Source organism: Odontomachus brunneus, unplaced genomic scaffold (assembly GCF_010583005.1).
Source record: "Odontomachus brunneus isolate Ranch 3 - 2012 unplaced genomic scaffold, Obru_v1 Obru_scaffold_076, whole genome shotgun sequence".
Classification (NCBI taxonomy): Eukaryota; Metazoa; Arthropoda; class Insecta; order Hymenoptera; family Formicidae; genus Odontomachus; species Odontomachus brunneus.
The window spans coordinates 1,403,556-1,429,314 of NW_022639526.1; the positions used below are offsets into that span (position 1 = coordinate 1,403,556).

Below are 25,759 nucleotides of genomic sequence, written 5' to 3' on the forward strand. Positions count from 1 at the left end.
CCTAGAATAAAAATCCCCGCTCTTTTCGAGCGCTTCTTTTCGAGGCTCAACAATGGCGGGTAATGATCATGGGCCATTTTCGATGGAGATTGATATCTCCGCTTCTAACAGGAGTATGTCCCTTCTCTTTTTACCGTTTTGCACGTTTTGCCGTTCGCTTAGAAAGGAGGAAGGAAAGAGGACGCGAGAGCGTGTACCTGGTGGCTTATCGATCATCGACAAAGCCTTCGACGAAGCTCCATTGTCGAGGGACGACGATAGCGACCAGGAGACGTCGCTCATGCGCCTCATTCCAGCGAGCCTAACCCGAAGGAGGATGATTGGCGTTGAGTTCCTTGAGATTTATGATCGCCGATGATGCCTGAAGATCGCCAAAGGCGAGATGGGCATATTGAGGATTGAGATGCGGCTCGATTGTCGAGCTCTAGCGTGTGGGCGCGAGATAATCGTGTAAAGTTCCCGTCGGGACTCTCGATTCGTCGTATTTCGAACATGAAAACATTATATTGCGATCATAGATTTCGAGCGATACGAATATGTCATCTGATAAGTACACTGGGAGAAAAAATATTTAAAAAATAATAAATATTTATATTTGTGGCGGGTGCATACTAATGTTTACTTTGATCTAAATTTTTTTATTTAAATTGAATAAATAATTGCTTTTTTTATGGAGAACTAAGATTTTTTTCAAGTTTTAAGAAAATGTATATTTCCTTATTTAAAAAAATATTTCATATTAGTATATAAGTAAATATGTCATTAGTATACCTCCTGAATAAACATTTACTATTTCTTAGATATTTTTCCCTCAGTGTAGTATATTTCAAGTTTTCATATCGGATTCAGTTAAATTTAACGACGAATAAGATGAGAGATAACGACTAATTTTAATTTGAGAAAGAGTAAGTGATTATTTTTATAGCAGTTTCAATCGAAGCATTCAATCGGATTTCTTCTTTCTAAATTTATCTTTTTGATTAAAAGCGTTAATCAGATGTTTTGTTTACGGCATCTGTCGATTTTGACTTATCTGTTTCGCCTCGCTGGCAGAATTTCGCGAACAGATGTTCGATGAATCGAGCCTGGTACGCACGAGTCCCCTCGGTTTGCAGAGATTTGTTTGCCGTTCCTGGGTCGCTATTGTTTTCATTGTGTCGCGTCTCGTACCGGATTACGTAATTTTGAATTTCCGTGCCGGACGAAGGCGCGAGAGACACAACGTGGTTACTAAGTCTAAATATTTTACGCGCGTCGTGACCGTGTTGTGTGTGTGTGTGTGTGTGTGTGTGTGTGCATGTGTGTCGCAAGTTGTCGCATTATAATTCAAACGCAAACACAAAAGATTCCACCGTGCGACGTCGTTTTCTCTGCTCGGCAAACCTCGCTTTTCGTGTTTCGAAACTCGCCAGTTCGTATGGTCGCGCAGTCTTCAACGTGCTACATATCGCTGTACATTCAGCGGATACATGTCGCTGTACATACGGCGTGTGATCCTTATTTTCACGTCCTTCATAGAGGGAAATATATTAATTATTGCAGTATATGTGTTCTTGCACATCCATTCATACGCGGATTCCCGAGCGTTATTCGACGTTTTCCTCGCGTTAAAAGCGTCACACGCTAATTTTTCTCAACTTCGTAACACGACAACGTTGACTTTGAATTCCAAAGCTAAGCAGAGAATTTGACGTAATCTGCGACACTACACTCAGTCGCATTAAAAACTTCGATCCGATCGTCTATCGATGTTCATGTATTCTAGAAAATTTCAATTTCAATTCGCGCACGCTTTATCGCGCAAAATCGATCTGATATCTCTCGGGGACGTAAGGGCAAAGAGAGACGGGGCAACGTTGGAATAAATCGTCGAATAATTCCCTTCGGCGCGGCAGGGCCGTACTTTGCAGGCCGTGTTCGTTCGAGGATTCATTGGACTCACGCACGCGAGCGCATAAACATGTCGCTGGCTCATTATTTATCGAATTGTCTTAAGCTCCCGCGGCATTATGCGAAAGTCCGCGACTCGGTGGTCACGCCCGCAGGCCAAGAACACGTGACTCCACGGATACTCGCGATCGTAAATCCGTCATTCGTTAAAAAAAAAAAGAAGAGGGAACATACACCCCCGGGGTATGTTTACTCGGTGATAATTTATAAGATTCGGAGGGATACGCGCTTCCCGTTTCCTTCCCTTCGCGTACCCCTCATGATTTCGCTTGTGCGTGCTCGAGTGGACGGTGGACTTAATTGTCGGTATTATTGCATAAAAAGTTACACGGGTCTTAGAGAATGCTTCGCCGCTTTTGCTTCGCGACATTGTGATTTCGACGAATACGCTCGAATTTTGCCACGGGAACGATTTGTCAAACGGAACAAGCATTTATTTATTCTGTCAACCATGTTAATTCGACTTCTTTTCATGAATTACGGGATTACGATGTAAGTAGACTTTTAGTGCACCAAATCAACATCAGCCGTGCGAATGTAGTAAGCCATGATCGCGCGGGGGATTACGAATTAACATGAGAATTAGCAGTTTCGCGCGTTGTCCGAGGGAACGAATTTCCGGTTAAGGTTCGTCCTTAATTCTCATCTTTAGGGAACGACCAGTCGTATGCAGGAGCGGAAATTCGAGTCGGGATTCCAGCGTAAGACGGTAATTTATCCCAACCACCCACGCGCTTGTCTCATGCGCGTGCCACCGTGTAAGCTCGGTCGAAAGGTGGTCGGAAACGGTCAAAAGAGACGAAAGAAAAAACTACTAGACGACCTGCGGAGAAAAAGGAAACACCTTTTATACTTTGGGATAGTTTGCGGTATTTTTAAAGGGAACAAAGGAGCGGGAAACACCTTCTTTTGTACAAAATTTACAGAAAGGACCAATACAATGCGACAAACGGCACTTTAGCGAACAAATCTATACTGAACTGCCATAAATAGAACTATTATTTGTGATAATAAAATTTTCTAATTTTTTTCTAACTTTTCTATTTTTTAATTTTCTAATTTTTTTTCTTAAAAAAATTTGTTTCCTCATCGCGTATTTTGAAGATTATCCTTTTGTGAAAAATAAAATATACATATATATATTTTCATAAATTATATAAATCACGCAGAGTGAATTATTATTTCTTTGACACTTTGATTTTACGTTATCATAAATATGTTTCTCGCTCTTGGCTATCTAAACTGCGCAGGAATCTCAATTCAAGCTTGAATAGAAACGTGCAGAGAGGCGGGAAAGGGCGTTTGTGAAAGGAGAGGTGGTGGTAACACAGAGGAGAGGTATAAACGGGAGCAGAATAGTTTCTGCATCCGATAAATCGAAGATTACCGATTGCTACTTTTCGCGGGGAGGTCACGTGGGCGTCGGGATAAATTCCAGTCTCAATCGCCACATCACCATTGCCGGAATTAATAATTTCTCGAGTGGGAGAACGCGCTCTTGACGGATATCCGCAAACTCGCCTACGCGGACGCGAATTACAGGACGATGAATTACAGGGCAGACGCGGCCACGTAGTGTTCGCAGAACGAACTTTCAAATGTCGTCTTTGTCACGCTAAAGATGTGACAAACCGCGAGAAAATCGCGCGACGGTGAAAGCATATCATTAGCGTCTTACCGCGGACACATTCCCTCAAATTTGCGTTAAACGCCGGCAGCAGCGTCGTCGTCTAAGTTACACCAGCGCGCAATGGAAAATTAAATGTGCAATAAAAGAAAATTATGGGTATAATTTATAAGCGATAAATTAACGGCAACTCTGTCTCTCTCTGTGATTTCATTTAAACGATTAATTAATACCGGCACCGCGATGAACTGCTTCAAATAATTGCGATATAGGATGTACTCTAATTCGGAATTGGTCGAACAATCCATGCTCGAAACAAGCGCGCGACATTTGTAAAACACGTTGCGTATGCACTCGTTACTTTTAACAATGTAATTATTCATACACATTCGGGTAATAAATAAATAAATGGGTGGCGGATTTGTTTACGTGAAAAATACGCGCGTATTATTATGTAATGCTGATAACGCTACCGCGCGCGGTCTTTGTTGAAGCGCTACCGAAAGAATGTAATAATTGTTAAATTCCAAATCGCTGCGTTCGTCACGCATAATGCATTTCGCGCGTCTGCATCTCGTATTAATTAAACAAATTGGCAGCGCGCCGTGCATTTTCTGTGTTCTTGCCGCTTTTGCACGCGCGCTCGGTTCCATTATGCTCGCTCAATTGTCACAATAAACTAACCAGACGTGATGTCAACGAAGGCGCAAGTGTTCGGCACGAGTGTTTACGCAATTGCGGGAGGTGCAATATTTGCAACAACACCTCCACGCGCCACTTCGTTGCATTGCGGTGCAACGAGGTGACCCTCGTCGAAACCGCCGGTAGAAAAGTAGATGTGGGAAATAGCAAACAAGGGCAACGGCAATGAAAAACTAACCTTTCACGTGTTTAAAAATGATGAATCATTTTTCCTTTTTTTTTCTTTGAGGAGAAGAGGGACAAGTTACATTAAACTGGCGAACATAATAAATATTATCACGTGAAGAATGGCGTTGACATATTGCTAATTAAATATATATACAAGACACTTTTTACAAAAAAGAAATCGTGAATCTGTAAGTTTGGACCGTCGATCACTAAGTGGTCAACGGATAATGCGCTCACTGTCTAAAAATTAATTTCTTCACAGTATCTTTATATTATACTGATTTTTCAAATCGATAGTTTCTTTCAAGGCAACCATTCCTTATAAGGTTTCCGGTAAGATCACCGGTGATTGATGACTACCGAGCGCTCACAAATATGTAGCCGAGTGCCGAATATATTCGACGACTTGATTTCAAGCCGCATCTTCTCTGAATAAATTTTCTTTGGGCTGAATTATTATACTCATTTGTCCGTTGTCACGACGGATAATACTGAGTGCATCTGCAATACGATATTTAGTCGCGGATACATAGTCGTGGTGCAGTTGTGTGTTATTTTATGCAACTTTTTTATTATGTGTCAACAAAAAGAAATTTTTTTATAAATCCGTAATAATGTTACGATGCCACTCGTTATGTGAACATGTTGCGTGATTGTCGCTTAAGAGTAAGTGTTTTCGAGCCTCGTTATTCTCGCCGTTGCTGGATGACGCGTATCGAAAATAATAATCATTGGCAGGTGATAATCATTTGGCAGGTGATAATTAGGCTAATTACCTGCTCGGAGGGCGTCCATGGGCACACTCGGGTATGGAATACTGTACGGATAGCCTTCCTTGCGCAAGGTTTTGGGTTTTCTTCTTGGTCTGTATTTGTAATCCGGGTGTTCCTTCATGTGTTGAGCACGTAACCTCTTCGCTTGGTCGATAAAGGGACGTTTTTGCTCCTCCGAGAGGAGTTTCCATTCCGCACCTGCAAAAATAAATTCCAATATTTTGATTAACAATAAGGCATACCGCAACGGTACATATTATTCGAGTGAGACATATAACAGGCGAAAACTCTTTCTTTTTTCTTTTCTTTTATCATTTCGTGATATCTTCGCAATTCATTTCCGAATAAGAGCAGTCGCGTCGAGGTCTCTTTCTGTCTAGTTATTTTATGGAATCTCTCTCTTGATATCGCAATAGAAGTGCATTTTCTGTCGACGGGTATTGGCGAATTGTTTGGATAGAAGCATCGATCGTTCTGTAAATACCGTATTCTAAATTCGTGCATTCGAATATAGTCGCCTGGAATAATTTGTTCAATACTACATCCAGCCATTTCCCACAATTATCTCTATTAATGTGATTAAACAGTGATTAACACGTTTTCGATAGTATCAATATTTGAGAACTGCCGGCAATTTGGGAGACAAATATTTAAGAGTGAAAAGACACGTGTATATTATCCTCACATTCTAAAAATTGAGAGATCATATCTTGTGTTAGCACGGTACAGTATTTTGTATCGTCAACAGTTTAATACCTTGTACTTTGTTGCATTTTGGGGATTACTTTTTAGCTGTTGGGAAATTGTGATAATTTAAACAGAAGGAAAAGAAAATAAAAATTGAAGGATAGAGAAATTGAAGTATAATTCCTTAAGATGTCTAATATAATGTCGGGATTATAAAATATGATTATTTGGTCAATTAATTATCATATATCGAATTTTTTGTGTATTTTACATATTCTATGCGGTAGAATATGCCTCCACGATGAAGATTTAGGATTTTGAAAAAATATCTACGGAAGGATTCCGTTCGATGAGGGGGAGAACGAATCGTGGAACGTTTTTAACCCCTTCGCTGTTCCCTTGCGTCCCCGCCTAGCAGGCGGGCTGATTGTTTTGCGCAGAATTAATTACCACTTGTTGTCGACCGTCGCTGAGGCGCACACAAAGCGCAAAGCCCCGGCTCTGGCATCCTGGAAACGGAATCCGCTGGTAGCGAGGTGCGACACCAACGCCGACGCCGAGGTTGATGCAACGGCGGAACAATACGCTCGGGGTTGCACCGCGACGTCGCCAACAATGGCCGCCACGACGAGACATCGACGTCGCGACGCGCTGCAAAGCTTGCAGCTGTTTACGGACTGGAGATTTTACCGAGAATTCGGTCGGCGAAACTTTGTTATATGAGAAATCGGGAGAATTCCCAAAAAGCCCGAAAAAGATACAGCCGAGATTAAATGTGGAATATCTTCTTAGAAACATTTTGAAACATATTTCGACCTAACTTCTTTGGATCTCTTATCAGAAAAGAAAGAGAGAGAGTACTTTTGCTGATGAAGATTTATTTTTGTTTCCGTTGTCAAGTATAAGCAAGATATCTCAATTTGAACGCATGACTCAAGATTACACGAGACAAACTAGTCGCGAAGTCACCGGTAGTTACTCTTTCGCGCTCTCCGAGTTTCACATAAGGAGCTTTAATATCTTTCGATTCTTTCTTTTCCTTTTGTACAACTTGACCAGGATTGCCTGATGCCGTCGGGAGCGAAAAAATCTCTCGGAGAAAGGAGAGAAAGTAAAGTAATATTCCAAACCATTGGCAAAATACGAGTTCTGCTCGTGGAGGATAAAAATTTGTGATGGATAAGATCATAAGGTGAAAAAGAAAAAAGTGAAAGAAAAAAAATTTAACAGAAAATAAAATTTAGATAAAATTAAGTAGAATCTTAAAACATATATCAGGGGAAGAATGTTTTTTCTATTCTTGTTGCTGGCTTGTGATTATCGACAGCAACAACAGAGCATGTCGGCTGATAATACAGGCATGTGAGGGCGCACGGTGAACCTCGGAGGAAAGTATCGGCAAATGTCCAAATGAAAATTCCAGAATCGTGGCTTTCGAGATAATAGTATGTTGATAACGTTTGACACCAGACTCTTAATAATTAAAATTTTCCGTGAGTTCATGAAATACAAAAGTGCACTGAGGGTTCCTACAGATTCAGAGTTCCCTTATTTCACTTTTTTGGAGATTTCTTGGAATACAGTACAATACAATAAGATAAGAAATACCTAAGTTATAAGTTATAAATTAATTATTCAGAAAGAGGATAGATAGTATTTGAGTACATAGATAGATGCTTGCGGTGATATTCTATGTTTTAAGAAAGTTCTTGCCAACTAATTTTTTCTTTGAGATAATCTTCTAGAGATCCAAGTGTTTTTTGAGGAGAATGAAATATTGCGCGGGATTCCGTCATCAGACAAAGCTTCAGACAGAATGATTAAAATTAATCATTGATTATTACTTTGCCTTGAATAATACATTCAAAACTATCATCAACCGTGTAAATTCGTTGTCGAAATCATAAAATCAAGGTAACTTCCGGTCGCGCGAGAGGGATAGTTCTCCTTTCTATTTATATTACGGCTTATCCAATCGATACACGTTTTCCCGTCTGAAAGGCAGGTGGCACAGTCGAACAAGGAAGAGAGAGGGAAAGAGAGAGAGAGAGAGAGAGAGAGAGCGACGAATGGTGAAAGGTGGCGGAGGCGGCGGGGTTCGGCGTATTTGTTTAGAACAAAGGCTTCCCGGTACTGATGGTATTAGTAGGTTGGCATTCGCGGGCAATACTCCTTCGTCCTCTCTTTCCTTCTTTCTGGGACCGACGACGATGACGACAACGACGTAGAGAACGACGACGACGACGACGACGACGAGGACGACGAGGACGACGAGGACGAGGAGCGAGCTTAAAGCACAATGGCGCCTGCTTTTCAGTCCTTTCGCCGGCGGACAATGCCGTTTATTTAACATCGTTTAAAAGTACAAAGCCTGTTAATTAATGGACGGGGGCGGTGGAGAGAAGATAAAGAGAAGAAGCGGGCGAGAAAGAAAAGGACGGCGGCGTGGCCGTGACGTCGCTCTCGTTCCTACGACACGACCGACGTCGATGAAGGTGGCCGATAAAGAATAACGTCGATTGGCTATAGTCGTTCTGGTAGGGTTTAGTTTATTATTTCATTCGCGGGAACGGAGAAACTCCAACGTTTTTGGTAATTCGACTTGACAGCTCGCGTAAGTGGCGGCTTTCGGAGAAAGAAAAAAATGCCATTCGAGGTACACGCGGGAACAGAAGATGGCGAGACGAAGGGGTGGCGATGCAGCTACTGCACCGCCGATCGATCGGCCTTCCCCTCCAACTCTTCCCCACCGGACTTATCCTGGACGATGAAACGCGGAAATTGGAAAACGTTTCCTGCATTTCCTGCGGGGCGCAGAGGGGAGGGCTTGGCGACTTGGAGCACCGAAATCGACCTTGCGTCGTCGGGATTACGTGAGAAAATACGTCAGGTGTTAAAAATACACGGCCGACCTGAAACCTATAGCGAGTGAACGAGTTCGACCAGACCGATTAGTATCTGTCATGGTATCTATACTTAAAAAATGTCTTTGCATAGAAACAACATACATTATGCGGTAAAGTATCAAGAATGTGTCATACAACGACATATTTTATATAAAATATCACTCTATAAGTCGCAAGAGAGAAGCGCATACAAAGATTCTGAATTATTGCACATGTTTGAATTTTATTTAATACCAAGAAGAATCTTCAACGCCACGATTCACGAACTCGATTGTGGATATCCTTTTGTGTCTCGGATATTTATTATAAATTATTAAAATGCCGCGAGCGCGCGTGCCTTTACACAATTAAATGATAGTCCACGCGCGCGGGTCTCGTGTTTGTTGGAAAGACATTTTTCATCAGACAAGCGTGTCGTGTGTTCGACAATAGCGCGAGATTTCATTAAATACATTCATTTGCTGGCAGCGTGCAGTATAATTACGTTGTTAAATAAAGCGACAAAGTTAAAAGGAAATCCCATCTCGAGTCCTCCTCGCGTGCCACGCTAATAGCGTTTACCTTTTCTTACGACGCGAGACAATGGTGCCGTTATTCTCGTTACCGGCGTCGTATCGTGCCAATTAAGAAGATGCCTTGAAGGCGCACGTATTATTCGTTACAGCTGATTCAAGGCCTTTTTCGCGGCAGCGCAGTCTCGCCTTCTCTTCATGGCAGACATAAACCCAGTGTAGTGATTTTACTAACGAGTATCTTACGACAAAATACCTACATTTAATGTACGATTATTTTGCGCTACAACCTCAACCCGACATCGTTTCTTCATTAAACATCGAATATCATAACAGAACATCATTGTCTTGTTTTGTTCGGATTATCTCACGAGACGTCTCAAGAAGCACGCACTGAAGTAATGGATTAGCATCTTGAAATCTTGAATCGGCAAATATTATAGGAAAATCTCGCGACTGTGTTGCCGCGTCTCCTCAATCTTTCCTAATCTTTTCTGCGCGCAGCTTGTCGTAGAATTCACGGAGAAAACAGGTTTCACTCATAAGTCTTGAAGTGGAGCAGAGAATTCCGCTCTTTGTAACACAAAGAGCGACCGGTGGGCGGCTCAAAGTAGTGAGAGCTTTTAAGGGGGTGGAAGCTTTAAGCTCGCTCGGGAACGATCATTTTTAATCACGCGCACACGGCTATGGGGGCGAACGAGGGAGGGAAGGAGAAGACAAGGATGCACGTACGTGTACTTACACGCGTTTTGTACACCGCCTTTGTCGCATCCGACGTCATTGTCTTCGCGATTCTATAGGTAAGCGTAGCGTCAGGGTTCTCCGCGAATTATTCCTTTTCTCGCGAGTCCTACGAGTCCACGGAGCTCCTTGGACTGAACGCTGTCGAAATCACTTTCGTGAGAGATTCGATTAGGTAAGATTGAGCGATAACACGAGTTCTCCATCGACCATGATCATATAATTATTTATTCTCTTTTCGATCTTCGCATTGTTGATTGAAAATAATGCGAACAATTATTGTCTGAATTTGCGGATAGCGTCGTGTACTCAAGAGACTATGTTCGCCACGAGAGTTGAACAGTCGGGATAGCGTTGAATAATTTTCGAAGAGCACAGGATAGGCAATCCTGTATCCTTTTTTGGATCCTCCACGTAGGGATGTTTGCGAAACCGACAAGTCGTCCCTTTAACGCGTTTGAAAGAAGTTGGTGCCTCCTCTCCAAGGTTCCAGCAAGCGGCAGAAATACTTCATTACGATGAAAGCTTCTCCCGAGTCTCTTCTTCTTCAAACTCACCCTCGCCACCCTGTCGTGTGTTTATACACTCTCCATTCCTCTCTCGTTTCGCTCTCTTTGTGAATTCCTCTCTCGGGGGTGTTTGCACCGTATGCGTGCATGCGTTTTTATGTCGCAACATTGTGCAGGGGGTAGTTGTAGAAAGGTGGATTGGGATCGGGGTGAAATGTCATTGTAATCGATGCTGCAGGATTAACATTATGTCAGAAAAATCGATTGATTGTTGAAGGATAAATCGAGTAAAACTTTTGTTTCTAAGTTTTTTAAATTGAAAAGCTACAATAATTTTTTTTTTAAACTCTGGTATATGATAATTCGTTTTTTCGATAATCTTTGTGTGACATTTTCATTATACATTTACTATTAAAAATTTAGTAGCACGTTTTCGATTTGAGTTTCGTGGTATAATTTTATTAAGTTTTTACTTGATCTCATTGGTTACTTGTATATCACCTCCATTGTGTGGTGATGTCTCGTTCAGAATTGCCATCACTTTCAAAACGGTCGAGCCATTTGCTCGAGTGGACCCTCGAAGACGAAAGGGTAAGGCGCAAGGCTTGGACAAGCAACTTGCACAACGGGAACGTTACAGCGAGGTCCAATAACTAGATTAGCTCTAAGCCGACAGAGCACTCACTTTAAAGAACTCTCGCCTCTCATCTCGCGATTACCTTCCTTCAGGATACGTCTCTAAGCATCCTCCGGGTGTCGTGAAACGTGGCGAATTGCCGGACCGGAAGATAAATGCGCGGGTCGCCATCTACTAATTGATGCAATAAAATCGAAGGCTGTTTTATCACACACTCTCGAGCCGGAATTATTCCACTCGTTTGCGTTAATGGCAAGGCGCGAAATGTTTATCTCGACAAGGAAAGTGTTCAGTCAGGTTTTCGTAACCGATAATAAAACTGCTGGACGAAACATTAAGTTCCAAACGCTAGTTTCAATTTGAGATAAATTTCGAAGATCTTTTGGAATATGAAATTATAAAGATCGTGAAACTGAAAAATGTCAAAGTTCTAAAAATATATAAAAATATGTAAAGATCGGCCAGTTAAAAGATTAGAGAAAGTTCAGAAAATTCAAGATTATCTCAAAATAGATTTAGAATTATACTTTTCGCGAGAAATCTTTTGCAAATATCTTTATTATATTGTGTTGATACACTTCTCTCGCGATTTTTTTGAAATTTCTACTACTTATCCAATTACATCGTAAACTTTCGCTCTGGTTATCTTACCACTTGAAGGAAAGCAAAATTTGACATTCCGTGCGCTCCGCGTCCGCTAAATTCCTACCGCTAGGTAGAGGGCACGCGCTCGCACTCCCTCGTCATTTCGCGAAGGAGTTTCGCGTAAGAGGAGGAAACGGACAAAATTTGTGAATGTCGCGACGAGTTTGAATGTGTATGATCTAGAAATATGCTTGACGGCGAAAGAGCGACGGAAAAGTGTCGCGCCGACAAAAGAGGAAACGTGAAGGAAGAAGTGTGGGGAGAATAAGGGTGGCTATGGGGAGAGAGAGAGAAAGAAAGAGAGAGAGAGAGAGAGAGAGAGAGAGAGAGAGAGGGATGGGAAATAGAAAAGGGGTGGTACGTTGAAGGTTTGAGCGTGCGCATCATTTTTACTGAGAAGGAGGAGAAGGTGGAGGACGAAGAGGTGGAGGAGGATGAGGAGGAGGAGACGCTTCCCTTATTCGTCGTCGCCGGGGAAACGAAAAATGGGGGATAGACGGAGCGAGGCGAGGAAGAAAATGACGGATAAAAGAGCTCGAGGGAGTTGCGGAAGGTCCTTTGTCGACTAGGGTATTTAACGGAAATACTAGGCGGAATATCTTCGTGTCGTGTTCCGTCGGCGCTAAATCACGCGGATGTGTGCACGAAGTCGTTTGTAAAGAAAGGGACGAAAAATACATCATGACAAGACGATAGTCTCGATCGTTTATCGGACATGCTTCTCATGTTACATTGAGCTCCCTTGAAACCACCCTTCATTGGGCTCTGTCTTTTACAGAACGATAGATTTAGCATTCGTCATGTTGTTGAGATTTTTTGTTTAACAGACTCATATCATTTTCCAAACTTCGACAGTGTAGGAAGAGTATCACGCATTGCCGTCTCACACATATCCCGCGCGCGTTCGTCGACTTGCGATGATCACTTACCAAGCCTCTTGGAAATCTCGCTGTTATGCATCTTAGGGTTCTCTTGTGCGATCTTCCGTCGCTGCAGCCGTGACCAGACCATGAATGCGTTCATCGGTCGTTTGATGTGTTCCGCTTGTACTTTCTTGCCTGCTGGGCCGAGAGGACTACCGAGGCCGACCCCCATAGGACCGACGCCGGCACCGGCCGTTGGCGACGTTCCCGTCATACCCTGCATGGTGCGCAAGGTTTCCGTAAAGGAGCCGTCGCACATGTTGCCGCCGGCTCTGTAAGTTAAGACAGTTTATCGTTTAGCAAACGTCGTCCGATTGATCGTCAACTCAAAATTGGTCACGTATAAATCGTAAGGGATGAAGGTGTCAGAAAGGTAAAGAGAACTTGTCATCGAGTGCCCTTTGTTATATGGTCTCTAAAAATGACCTGCAGGCCCTTTAGCTTAATAGTAAATGTCCCGTTAGGATATCCCGCTGGGCATTTTGACATGTAATATTGTGTGGCTGATCAATATTAGCAGACAATTCGTCAGACAGTTAAGTTAATTTATTCATTTCTTAACTTATTTTCTAATATTTTGGTACTTAGTGGAATATTCTCTATTCTCATCCTAACTTGTTCGCTGTGGACCCGTGTTAGCTATTCTGTTTTTGTTGCGTTACATGTGTAATATCTGCGCAATTAATGAATTCAACGTTTTAGTTTTAAGGAGTAATTGTTTGAAACGTTACGTACGAGTTATTTTCTATAAAAATAGCTTGTTAGCAATATATATCTAGCAATTTTGCAATGTGTCGTTATATCTTGTAAGTAACGGTGTTATATTGATTAATGATTATTGTAATAAGATTACACATGAAATGATACTTAAATTTTCTGAGCTGTTCACTTTTTTTCAATTAAATTCTCTGATATTTTAAGTGACGGTGTATGCTTGTTAGATATAACGATCATTATGTTAACATTTATACACACAAGTATAACCTCCTTATTTTCTTAGCTTTCTCTTGTATTGTATCACGGGAGTTAGCAATATTTTATCGATAGATCGCAACTGTATCATTCGTAAAGGCCTTGTGCATGCGGTCGGGGTCTAACGAGTTGAGAAAGGAAGAGAGTGGAGCTCTCCTCGCGCCAGCAGCGCTACATAATTGCTTATTCGTTTGCCCTCCGATTCATAAGCAAATTGATCTTATCCTTTTCTTCGTATCAAAGCCATTAACCAATCTCGGCACGTTCCGCGCGCTGTCTCGTTCTTCATCCTTTACTCTAAACGTCATCCCCGCGGCCAAAGGGTGCGCCAAACGACTCACTTCCCTCCCTCTTCTTTTCTCTCCTCTCGCGCTCTCTCTCCTTCTCGCTCCGACAGCCCTAGCTTCTCGAACTAACACAATTACCGCACTGAATCTCCTTGAGCGTTCGTTAAAAAAAAACCTGTAGTGGTCTGGGGGAGACTCGATGAGTAGGGGGTGGCGGGAGCAATAGAGAGAGGGGGGTAGTAGTTAAGATTTTGTAGGGTTAGGATCACCGTCCCTATACACACGGTGAGGGAGGAAAGGGGAAACGAGAGAGAGAGAGAGCGAGTGCCACCCTCGAGTGTCATTCAGCGCAGATTAATAGATACGTCGGTTAGGCGAAGTTGCAAGGGGTGGAACAACCACCCCGTCATCATCGTTTCGCGGTGTTTGGGGTGTTCTCTGGGAGTACCCTCCTCTCTCTCTCTGTCTCTCTCTTTCTCTCCGTCTTTCTATCTTTCTCCTGGAGGGTAGCTTACCAGGATCGAGAAGATGCTGGAAGTAATGGCTGTTGACAACGAGCGACGGGGGATTAGGAAGTGCTAATTGAATGTTTAGGCGCGGTTCGCGGGAAAAGCCGAAGGATACGGGGCGAGCCGCAATTTATTGCCTGTTTCGATTGACAGAGATTTTGTTCGTGAATATGTGTTAGGTGTTACTTATAAATAGAAAGAGTTCATTATATCGCCCCGTTCCGACGGGGCGGATTTTCTGGTTGCGATGAATAATGTCAAATTCGTTACGCGAGGGCTTGTTCCGTGTGCAATCAAGGCAAACTTGAATGCAATCTATGCTATTGTATTCGTGAATTCAGGTTCGTGAATGTTAGGTTTCTATGTTTTGGCTTACATATTTGAATCACTGTGAGGAACTTTATAATCCGTCGGCAAGTATCTTATTCGACATTAACTGAAACCTCTTGCTTGTGAATTAAGATGTCCACTATTTCGTTGATTTTCATCGAATATTCGATAGTTTAACCGAAGATTTAATAAACAGGTGGAATTTACAAGCGTTTTTATCTCGTTTTATTGGCTTTCTATTAGTTGTATATCTATCTTGATAGGTGCAAGTAATTAACGCCTTATACGTGAAGTAATAAGATGGGTCAGTATTGTAGCGCCGGTCATTGATAACCACTTATAGTCAGCGTCATTGTTGTCAAGTAAATCGTTCATTACTTATATCATTTATAATTAAAGCGATAGATAACTTTTAACACACATCTGACAAATTACATAAACTTTAATTTATGTAGGCAACACTTTCAAACTAATTTTCTTGAGTGCTGTACGTGTGAACCTTATAGAGAACTTTATATAGTTCTGGTTTTACTATTATATTAACAGATAAATTTCCCGGCCCAGAGTTTTATCACGCTTGATATATTTTCTTTTATCTTTTCTTCCAGAGCTTTCTTAAAAAGTTGATTTTAACAAATTTTTATCGGCATAATTTAATGAGTGACACAAGTATTGGTGGCAAAATTATTAGTATAGTATTGTATAATAGTTATAGTATAGTCTCATTACTGAAAGAAATGTAAGAGACTATTAAGCTCTGTAAAAAAACTCTCTTAACAATATTATTTATTTATATATTAACAGAAATTTAAAAACGAAATATAAAAATAAACTAATCAAGTTTGATATTAAAATAAAAGATTTTATTTTGATGTTATCAGTCAACATATCCTGGGTTCGATTTCTGGTCCAGTCCATGCGCGATATATTTTTTAATCTTTTCAACAACTTTCATCATTTCTTGCAACTTGATTCAATAAATTCAAATACGAGCAAGTGTCTTATCAGTCAACATGTGACTTGGGAAATTAAGCTAATTTTGTCATGTTCTGTTAGGTTAAAGTCTAAATTTCTTGCTAGGTTGAAGTGAGAATGACAGGTTAGAGACTTACCATCCTTATCAATTTAAAATCAAAATCTTATCAGAACAAAGTCCAGAAGTAGATCTTGATTACCAAATGTGAGGCTAAAACTTTGGTTTTAAATGGTCTAAAATTTGGAAACGATTTTTTTTCTTCCGCAACTTCCTTTTTTTTCAACAAAGTTATAATTTCGAGTTTATAAATGGACAATCTTTTTTGACACATGATTTTAGATTTGTTATATAACATTTTTTATTAGCAAATCTTGCCTAAAGGCAAAATGTCAGAACTTTCATTATATTTCATTTCCCAAATATCTTCCCTTTTTCGGTGTCACTTCAAATCTACCTTGCTCTTTTTGCCCCGGGAACTCACCTCATAAAGTGGCCGGCGGCTCGTTGGTGCAACTCCAGCTCAATTTTGCTGCCGTGGTTGAGACTTTCGTCTCGCGAAGCGCCGTGCTTAAAAACAATCACAAGAGAGACGCGACAACGTCGGGGTTCACTGCACTGCTCAATTCGCCATGCACATGATTTGCAATCAGGGTTCTCGGTTCACTGTCACGACACTCCGGTTCTCAGTTCTTCTATCAGTCCTCTCATGTATTGTCTCCTCCATGTAACACGCTGTCGTCCGCGTTCAAGTTCATCTCGCTGATGCTGAGAGATCGCGCACCAAATCGACTCCGATTTGCGAGTCGCAACTCGCGACGTAGACGGAGACCCGCGCGTTCAGTCTTACCTCTTGGACGATAGTTCTAGAAGTGCAAGAGTCGTCGGCTGGAGTGGTACGGGTAAGTCCTCGTCACGTCCAAAAGCAATTTTATCCCCTCCGCTGTATCGTGGCCGTGGCAACCGCCTCATGATCCAATCGTTCGCGACTAGGGGCGGACATATCGCGAGGTGGTGGCGCGTTCGGTATTCTGATTGGCCTCAGTGGCAAAATTGTCGATAACGAGACAGCAAAGGCTACGTGTACCTCTCTAACGCACGTTGCCTGTTCTTCGATCTGTCTCACTTCAGCTTACGTACCCCTGCTTTCTCTGGTAGGGTGCGTCTTGCGATTACGCGCCGCATGAGGCTCTCTTTTGACGTGAGAGCACGTCTTTCGCCAAAGGATAATCATGATCGAAGTGTCCGGAAATCGTCCCCTCATTATACGTGGTTATCGTTACCGGGATTGAAATTGGTCCAATTGGCAGGCAATTGTTATTCAAGAAATCAAAGATAACTATAGAAAAGCATGGCGGTTATAGAAACCGGGATTTCATTAAATATCAATATCATCTTGATTATTGATATTTGATAGCTCTTTACACATTAATTTCAAAATATTTACAAATATTTTATATTGGCACCTTTATGTATGGTGCGACCTATCTTATAGACACGCTATTGATGTATAAGCTACTGATTTCCAAAAAGTTCCTCATCTTTAAATTAGCTAGTTCGTCTCTAGGCTGAATCGAGAGTAATTGTCGAAAGGGTAGATGTAGAAGGAGAGGATGAAAGATGGAGAGAGAAACAGAGAGAGAGAGAGAGAGAGAGAGAGAAGCGAATGCACAGGTAACTATTCCACTGCCACCCCCACTTTTATCGCAGATGGATCCAGCCCATGAGGAGTGGGAGCAGGGAGGACCATGAAGAAGAAGGTGGGACAAGTGAAATGGTGGGCGCGCTAGTATCGCGACTCGAATTCGAGAGAACGCGCTGCTAAGAATAGAAATAAGAAAGCGACTTCTCTTCGATACCAACCGCGCTCTACCATACTTCCCTACCTTGTACTTCCCCTCCTTTTATTTCATACGATCTCTCACTCTTTCCTTTGCTGCTTTCCTTTTTCTCTCCTTCTTTCGTCAGATCTGTATTCGCATTTATTCTGGTAGGACATTGTGTTCGTCTCACAACGCAACAAAATAGTAGCTCTCGCCGTTTTGCTCTTTTTTTGCGGGATTCCGCAGGGAGGGAATTTTCACGACGGGGGCACTAAGGCAAGGGTGCTTTCTTCGCGTCGAGTTAACCCTTTACACTCCGCGCACCGCTCGGCAATGGCGTCTTTCGCGCACCTTCGGGAATAATTGGAGTGGAAAAGGTTGGAAGCTAAACCGCCGGATTGGGTCACGAGCGCTTCCTTCTTAACTGCCTTTTTAACGCATTAATTGTCGTATTTGGAGTAATGGGGGTGACTATGTCGCGAATCGCTGGATACAAGCCCCTTTTCATTTCTGATCTAGTAAACTAAATTGCAGCGTGCTGCGTAAAAAGTCTGTCAAGTTATTCAAAGAAATTCACGACCGATGTGATAAAAATATTTTTTTTTAGAAAGCAGAAGAGAAAGGGAATATTTAAACGCTAATATATTTATTAAAATTTAATAAAGATTAATGAATTTTTTTAACACTTGGAATTTAAGATTCTAAGTTTCATGGACATGTCAGTTCTGGACATTCGAAATGTCCAGAAATCGTTCCCTCATTATACGCGATTATCGTTATCGGGATTAAAATTGGTCCAATTGGCAGGCAATTATTACTCAAGAAATCAAAGATAACTATAGAAAAGCACGGCGGTTATAGAAACCGGGATCTCACTAAATATCAATATCATCTTGATTATCGATAGCTCTTTACACATTAATTTCCAAATATTTACAAGTATTTTATATTGGCACCTTTATATATGGTGTGACTCATCTTATAGACACGCTACTGATACATAAGCTACTGATTTCCAAAAAGTCCCTCATCTTTTGAGCGCAGAGAGTAAAACATTTCTCTTCCCTAAGTTACATTAACATGTGATTGTTCACAAACATAATAGCGCAGGAGAATTCGTGATTTATGTTATAATTGTGCCAATACCGTCCACGATTTGTTATTCTTTAAGGGTATAAAAAGCGCAATTTCGAATTGATCGTATCCTGCGAAATGGCGAAAGGATAATAACGCCGTTGCGAAGTGGCGTCGATTGCGAGCATATTTATGGAGCTATATTTTCCATACGCACACTCGATTCCATCCTTTATGGCCCATTGATCGTCTCTTGTTTATTCCCAAGTGCCAATAAGGGTGTTTCGTCGAAGGGGATGATCGAGTTTGGATATTGCCTCGCCACTAATGTGGCTGATTTGCCAACCCCACACTTTCTTCCTATCTACTTTGTCCATAAAATAATAACAATCCGAATCGGATCACAGTAATAACTTACGCTGTATTTACAGTGTGTGTCATTTAAATAAATATTGAATTGCCGTGCGTAAGTGGGTCAACATTAAAGAAAAAATCGCATTGGGAAAAGTATAATCGCGATTACTTCGAAAACGATATTACTCACAATTATTAAAAATTACATATTATAAGTACGTAAATGTATATACACATTATTATGCAGAAATAACGCAGGTCCATGTAATGTTTACAGCAGAATATTACTTGCATGTCATCTCGTTTTAGAGTCACAAAGATAACGAGACAATACACAAAAATATATTTGTTATAATTAATTTTAAACAATTCAGGATTTTCGTTATTTCCGAGACGAATAATTTGATCAATACTAAATTGCGTCAAACGTTTTCTCTTTAATATTCGACCTGACACGAATCATTTGTCGTTTCCGTTACTCTTGGACTAATTAACCGAGAGTGTCGTTCGAACTCGAGGACACAAGGGCGCGAGAGCTGTTTATCCCAGAGGAGATTTATTCCCTCGGCGCGACCAGGACTCGCACGTGCTAAGATCCCGGGCGCACACATTGTCGCACGCGTCGCCGAACACGCAGCATATGAATATCTAATGCACCCCGTCCACAATTAAATTCGGACAATATGTTTTGTTTCGGGAGGGGCCAAAACGCGCGCCGCGGCGCCACCCTCGAGGCCGCTTGGAGGGTGCCGACGCTCTCGGGGGCAGAGGGTTCTTCACCCCTCGGGTGCTGAATCCTCCGCTGAATAACGCCCCGAGTGTAAATCTCGGCTGTGCGAGAAGGATACGCTGTGACAGGCGATAATTTCTTCCGATTAGAGTGATGTCTCTGCGGTTCTTCGAGAGCAAATCCCTATCGAGATTTTACTCAACTAAAGGTGATAATGCATAACGAAATGCTCGTTATGATCGGGAAAACGCAAGCTTGATTATTTGGTCGTCGTGAACATATAACAAGATGGTCGTGTCACATTTTATGAAATTAGTACGCTTTCCAGAGAGATGTGGTGGCTCATATTTATAATTTTTAAAAATTTTATTTCTCTATGCACGGAAAAAAGCAATTCCGTCAATGTGACTAAATTTTCTGTTACTTGTAGGTCATCAGACGAAAAACTCAGTTACGAGAACAAAAATGTCTGTAGAAGATTTTTATTCGGCGCATCAATTGCTTTCAGTTTTCTCAGCCGAGTTTTAATGTAGCTGAACACTCAGACGATGTTTTCGGTCATAGTCACAGATATATAATTCTCGTCAGCCAATGTTTCGTCTGGTCCTATTCAGTTACTCGAACTGAGATTTTGTTTCATTTATATATTGTACGAATTTTTCCCATAGATTAAAAATGTTTCCCATAGATGGAAAATATTAGAATTGCTTGGTCATGTACAAAATCGTATTAATCAGTATTAGTGTCAAGCTTAATAACGACCTGTCATGTCATAACAAAAAAAAAAAATACTTTAAAAATTTTTTAGTATTGAAATCGTCTGACATCACTTTTGAGAACAAAGAAAAGGCAGCATTTTAGAATACCGTATTTTTTACCCCGAAGGCAGGTAAAAATACTGGGTCTCGCAGTTGAATTAAAACTTTTCAAACTCTCGAATATTGCAGAATAGGATCGTCATTAGTTAACTGCTCCAGCCTAGATCCTATTAGATATATAATGCACCATGGGGAATCCCCATGGTGCATTATATATCTAAGCATCCAAGGGCTGCACAAAAATTTGTGTCGACAAGGCTTATTATTTGCACCGGATGAGAAGGGGCAATGGTAGAGACGGGCATACATGGACAGCAGATCTTAAAGAATAGTAACTTTTGACTTTGAGAGACTTTGAGACCTTGAGACTTTGAGAGACTTTGAGACTGAGCTGTACCATTTGGTACAGTAACATTGTTTCTCTCTATCGCCGTGCGGTCGGAGATGTCGCGCCGGAAATATCGCTTTGGAACGGTATCTCTGAACGTCTAGCGAGACAGTGTTGTAAGCGTCAGGGAGCTCAGTGGGAGAGCAGTCGCTCGGCAAGCAAAAGGACCCGGATTCGAGTTCCGGCTTAGCAAAATCGCGCTCTCGATATTTTTCTCTCTCTGGAACGAAAAAGATATTCAGATCTCGAACGCACGGCGTTCCGCCGCCACCTAGTACGCTCTCCTCCTATGCTATCTTTTAGACTTAACTGCCGGAGTAAGTTAGCAAAATCGATGATTTCTACTGTTCTTTAACAGATTTCAGAATCGAGCGAGCACACGTAAAAAAAATTTTAGTTGGTACAACCAAATAGGAACCAACTGAAAATTAGGTAGTCAGAAACGATATCTCTGTTATAAAACTAATATTTCTGTTGTCGCAATCGAACATATTCATCTGAACATTCAATGATATTAGAACTCGGTTGAGGCAACTAAGAACAATTGACTAGACAGAAGCCTCATAAAGGAATTTTTCTGCTCCTACAGCCGAGTTTTCGTCTGATCCCTGAGCAACCGAAAATTCGATTGCACCAACAGAATTGTTTTTTCCGTGCAGAAGTTTTATTTTTGACATGTTTGAAATCTTGCTTGTTTAATTCTGTAACTTGTTAGAAAATAACAGAAATAATCGGTTTTGTCAACTTATGCCTGTAGCTAATTAGCCCTGGGTTTCCCTACAATACAAGTTATATATTAACTTACTTTGCTATAAATGCGATAAATAGTTATTTAATACCATTTTTTTACAGCGAATCCCAATCCTTACTTTATAGAATTGAGACTTTATTTAATATTCGATTATTTCAATATTTTATTTTTAATATTGGCTTTAATCAAGCGACATGATAGTGTCGCGAAGCCAAATGCAAGCGCGAAGCATTGGCGGCCTACCGTGTATAATTACGCGCGACGGCTTTAGTTGAATGTAGGCTAGATTTTCGTTTCGACTATAACGGTTGAATTGACGAAGTTCTGGAGGAACTTAGTCGATTCCTTGGGTTTACATTATATCATAAAACTTGCCTTTATTTTTGCTCTACGTGCTCCAGAAGCTGAGCTATTTTAGCTCAAAGTCTGAAATCGTCGAATTTACGCGTGAGAAACGTCTTCTCACCACAGAAATTCTCCATCACATATCTTCTCCATTAGATGGCGGGATGGCGAGAGTGTTGCGATTACCGATTTACCGACTTGTAACTGTCATCGCGGCAGAGTCGAGTGACAGTTCGTGCGTACGAGAATCGGGTTATAACGAGGTTATTATATTTTTAATGTATAATAGTTTTAAAAGTTGCGAAGTGTGTTTGCCGTGATAATTTTGAAGAAAAGTTATGGAATTAACAAGGATAATATTAGATAAGTATCGGCGAATGTATAAAAATATATAACGGTGTAAAACTTGAATAAAATAAAATGTGCGAGAAGAAATGAAGAGGAAACAGAAAAGTGAAGATAAATGATACTCTTTGCGATACTCTTGGGGATATTCTTTGCGATACTCTTGCGGATATTCTTTGCGATACTCTTGGGGATATTTTTGGGAATACTTTTGGGGATATTTTTGGGAATACTCTTGGGGATATTCTTGGGGATACTCTTGGGGATATTCTTGGGGATACTCTTAGGAATACTGTTGGGGATACTCTTGGGGATACTCTTGAGGATACTCTTGGGACATAAAAATTATAATAGCTTACACTAAAGAGCACTTGAGTTATCTTTTTTTATAGGCAAACGGTTCTCTTATTGTAATTACTATCAAAATATTATATTGATTATCGATGTAATATTAAAAAAAAGGCACGCCAAGTGCTTTTTAGTGTAAGTTATTATAATTTTTTTAACATTATTGTATTTCTCTAATTATTTTATTTTTTATTTAATAATATATTATTAAATATACCAATAATATAAGTATATTGATTTTTTTTATTGATATTAACTGCTGTATAGGTATCATTAAAATAAGAGAACCGTTTGTCTATAAAAAAGGCACGCTAGGAGCTTTTTGTATAAGTTATTATAATTTTTTTTAATATTATTGTATTTCTCTATTATTTTATTTTTTACTTAATAATATATTACTAATATATTATCAATAACATATTTAATTTATAAATATTTTATATAATCAAAACCATATATGTTTATAAAATTAAAAAATGATTAATCATTTGCACTTGGCGAATGTAACCTTGATATCATTTCTTTTGTAGAGAGTATGTAAAACTGTCTTTTATTTTTCAATAAGAGTAACGCGCGTGCACTTGGCTTTTTTTTAATTTTTTGTGAAAAAGTATATTGTATACATTCTGATTGCAATGGAGTAAATTGCGCAATTAATGTACTTACTGTAAATTACTTATTGGAATTAAGTAAATTAAATTTTGAAATTAAGTAAATTATAAGTAATTTAAATTTGTATCTCTCTGTACATATCTGAAAATATTGTATAATGTATCGCTACTCGCGTCCTAACATCTTGATTGAGTCGTTCATTTAAGGCTGCACTGATACTCGCAATTCGATCGGAGAAATGCACGCTAATTAACGTGATGCTAGCGAGAATCCGATACAAATATTTCAAAAAGCCGGCAAAACACTTTGTGTAAATGTAATGTAACACTCGGTATCTCTCGGGAAAGCACGCGTCGCGCGGTAATATCAAAACAATGGGCAAAAACATCATCCCGTATCAACTTCCTAGTGTTGTTCCCTTCACCACTGTAAATGGCCGAGTGACAACAATCACGCTCTCAAGGCATCGCCGACCTCCAGAGCGGTTAAATCTATCTTTATTCGTCATGTGCTTTTCCGCGTGTTATCATTCTGTATCGGCTCGTCGAACAACGCGTACATACCGCGAACTACGTACATCCGTATGTGAACATTTTCCACAAGTGATTAAAATATTTTGTCGGTTCTTGAAATATTTAATCATACTCTCGTCGGCATCGTGTATTTAACTCGTGCATTTGCGATCGAATCAAGCTTACGCGAGTGCAAGTGTGAGTGTCACGGCGGTGTAATCAGGGTGGAGGACACGGAACTCTGCGACACCGGCAGCGAACATCATATATTTCTAAGGTATGCCAAATTATTGATTACATGGGTTTCCGTGTTTAACAGACGTTTGAAGAACTTATTCATCGAGAATAAAGAAATGGCCGAAAGAATAGTCGAAATTTAGACTAGTATTCATAGTCCGTCATCATATGACTAATAATTATAGCTTCATTGATTATTCGTCAATCTGAAATTATACTTATGTTCTCAATCCAAGAGATCCCCTATTCTGAGAGAAAAAAAAATATATATAAAAATACTGGACGGATACTAATAATATATTTACTTGAATCTAAATTCTTTTACTTTAATAGGATAAGCACATACATAATTGCTTTCACGAAATCTTTTATTTATGAAAATAAAGAGTTTTAAGAAAATGCGTATTTTCTTATTTGAAAAACTTTTTATATCAGTATAAGTAAAAATGTTAGTGTTTACAGAATAAATACTTTTTATTTCTTAGATATTTTTTTCTCTCAGTGTAGATAATTTACAATTATAAGAAAATATCGGTCTTTTAATTAAATCTAATGCACATTTCGGAAATGCTGATTTTTACGCGTCAGATTTTTTCCTCGAGTCGCGAATTCTTTTTATGATTGGCTCGCTCCGACTATTGTTCGATTTGTAATGTTGAACCATGAGTGCGATCTTGTTTACATTTACCGATGCTTTTCTTGATTTCTGTTTAATTTTGTTATTGTAGGGATAAGACTCGGATAAGATGGTCATACTTTTTTAAAATGCAAAAAAAAATACATTTCTTATTGTTATTTCTTAATAGCGTTTGGCACATTACTGAAGCCTATAGTACATAATACTATCAGAGTTAAAAGGAAAATACTTCAGTGAAATTATTTATTACAAAAATATCAAAACATGAGCATTGGTCATCTTACCTAAATGTTTAAGACAAAATGGCTATAAGGAATAGATGACCCATACATATTTTATGTTCAAGATTCTGTACCTATTATTTTATAAAATAATATTTTATAAAAACATAATTTGACATATTCATTTTTAGTATAGGATATTTAATATATATTATTTATAAAAAATATAACATACATATAAAATAGAAATCTCTATTACAAAATTTAAATTTTAAATCCAATTTTTTATCAAAACATATTGCACATAAGATTTAATTACTGTAATATTGAAAGTAATTTTTGAAATATAATGACTTTTGTTTCATAAATGTTAGAATGATAGTGGGCCATCTTGCCCAAAATGTGAGTGAAAGACGGTTATGATAGTACTTATAAACAAATAGTGGAAATAAAATTGCATGTTATATTACAATTTACATACCTACTTTATGTATCTAACGTTGATTGCGATAGCTTAATTGTAATTTATTCGACGTTACAGCAAGTTTTAGTAGATACATAAGAAATTTTACAAGTCGAAAATAAAAATATAGTATAATATTCATAATCTTGCTATTTTGAAAAATATACGTACATACATTACGATAAATATCGATTATCTTTGTGATTGATTACACAAACGCAATGTTTTGCAATTATTAGAGAAATTACAG

General features: G+C 39.8%; 1 protein-coding gene and 1 long non-coding RNA gene across 3 annotated transcripts in view; one reads left to right on the plus strand and one right to left on the minus strand.

Annotated features, from left to right (window-relative positions):
• Positions 1-25,759, plus strand: part of LOC116847295 — a 106,491-nt gene that overhangs the window by 17,727 nt on the left and 63,005 nt on the right. The gene's annotated exons all lie outside the window — the stretch shown is intronic.
• The window catches only part of LOC116847291 (transcription factor SOX-2-like), a 47,131-nt gene that overhangs the window by 7,101 nt on the left and 14,271 nt on the right, over positions 1-25,759 (minus strand). The window contains exons 1-3 of one of the 2 annotated variants that reach the window (XM_032822140.1): positions 16,336-16,739; positions 12,787-13,052; positions 5,224-5,418 (exon numbers count right to left, since the gene is read on the minus strand). In XM_032822140.1, coding sequence (XP_032678031.1) covers positions 5,224-5,418; positions 12,787-13,052; positions 16,336-16,340 — 466 coding nt within the window. In that variant the 5' untranslated portion in view covers positions 16,341-16,739. Of the gene's footprint in view, positions 1-5,223; positions 5,419-12,786; positions 13,053-16,335; positions 16,740-25,759 lie in introns of those variants that run through there. The other variant, XM_032822141.1, reaches the window with a different exon arrangement.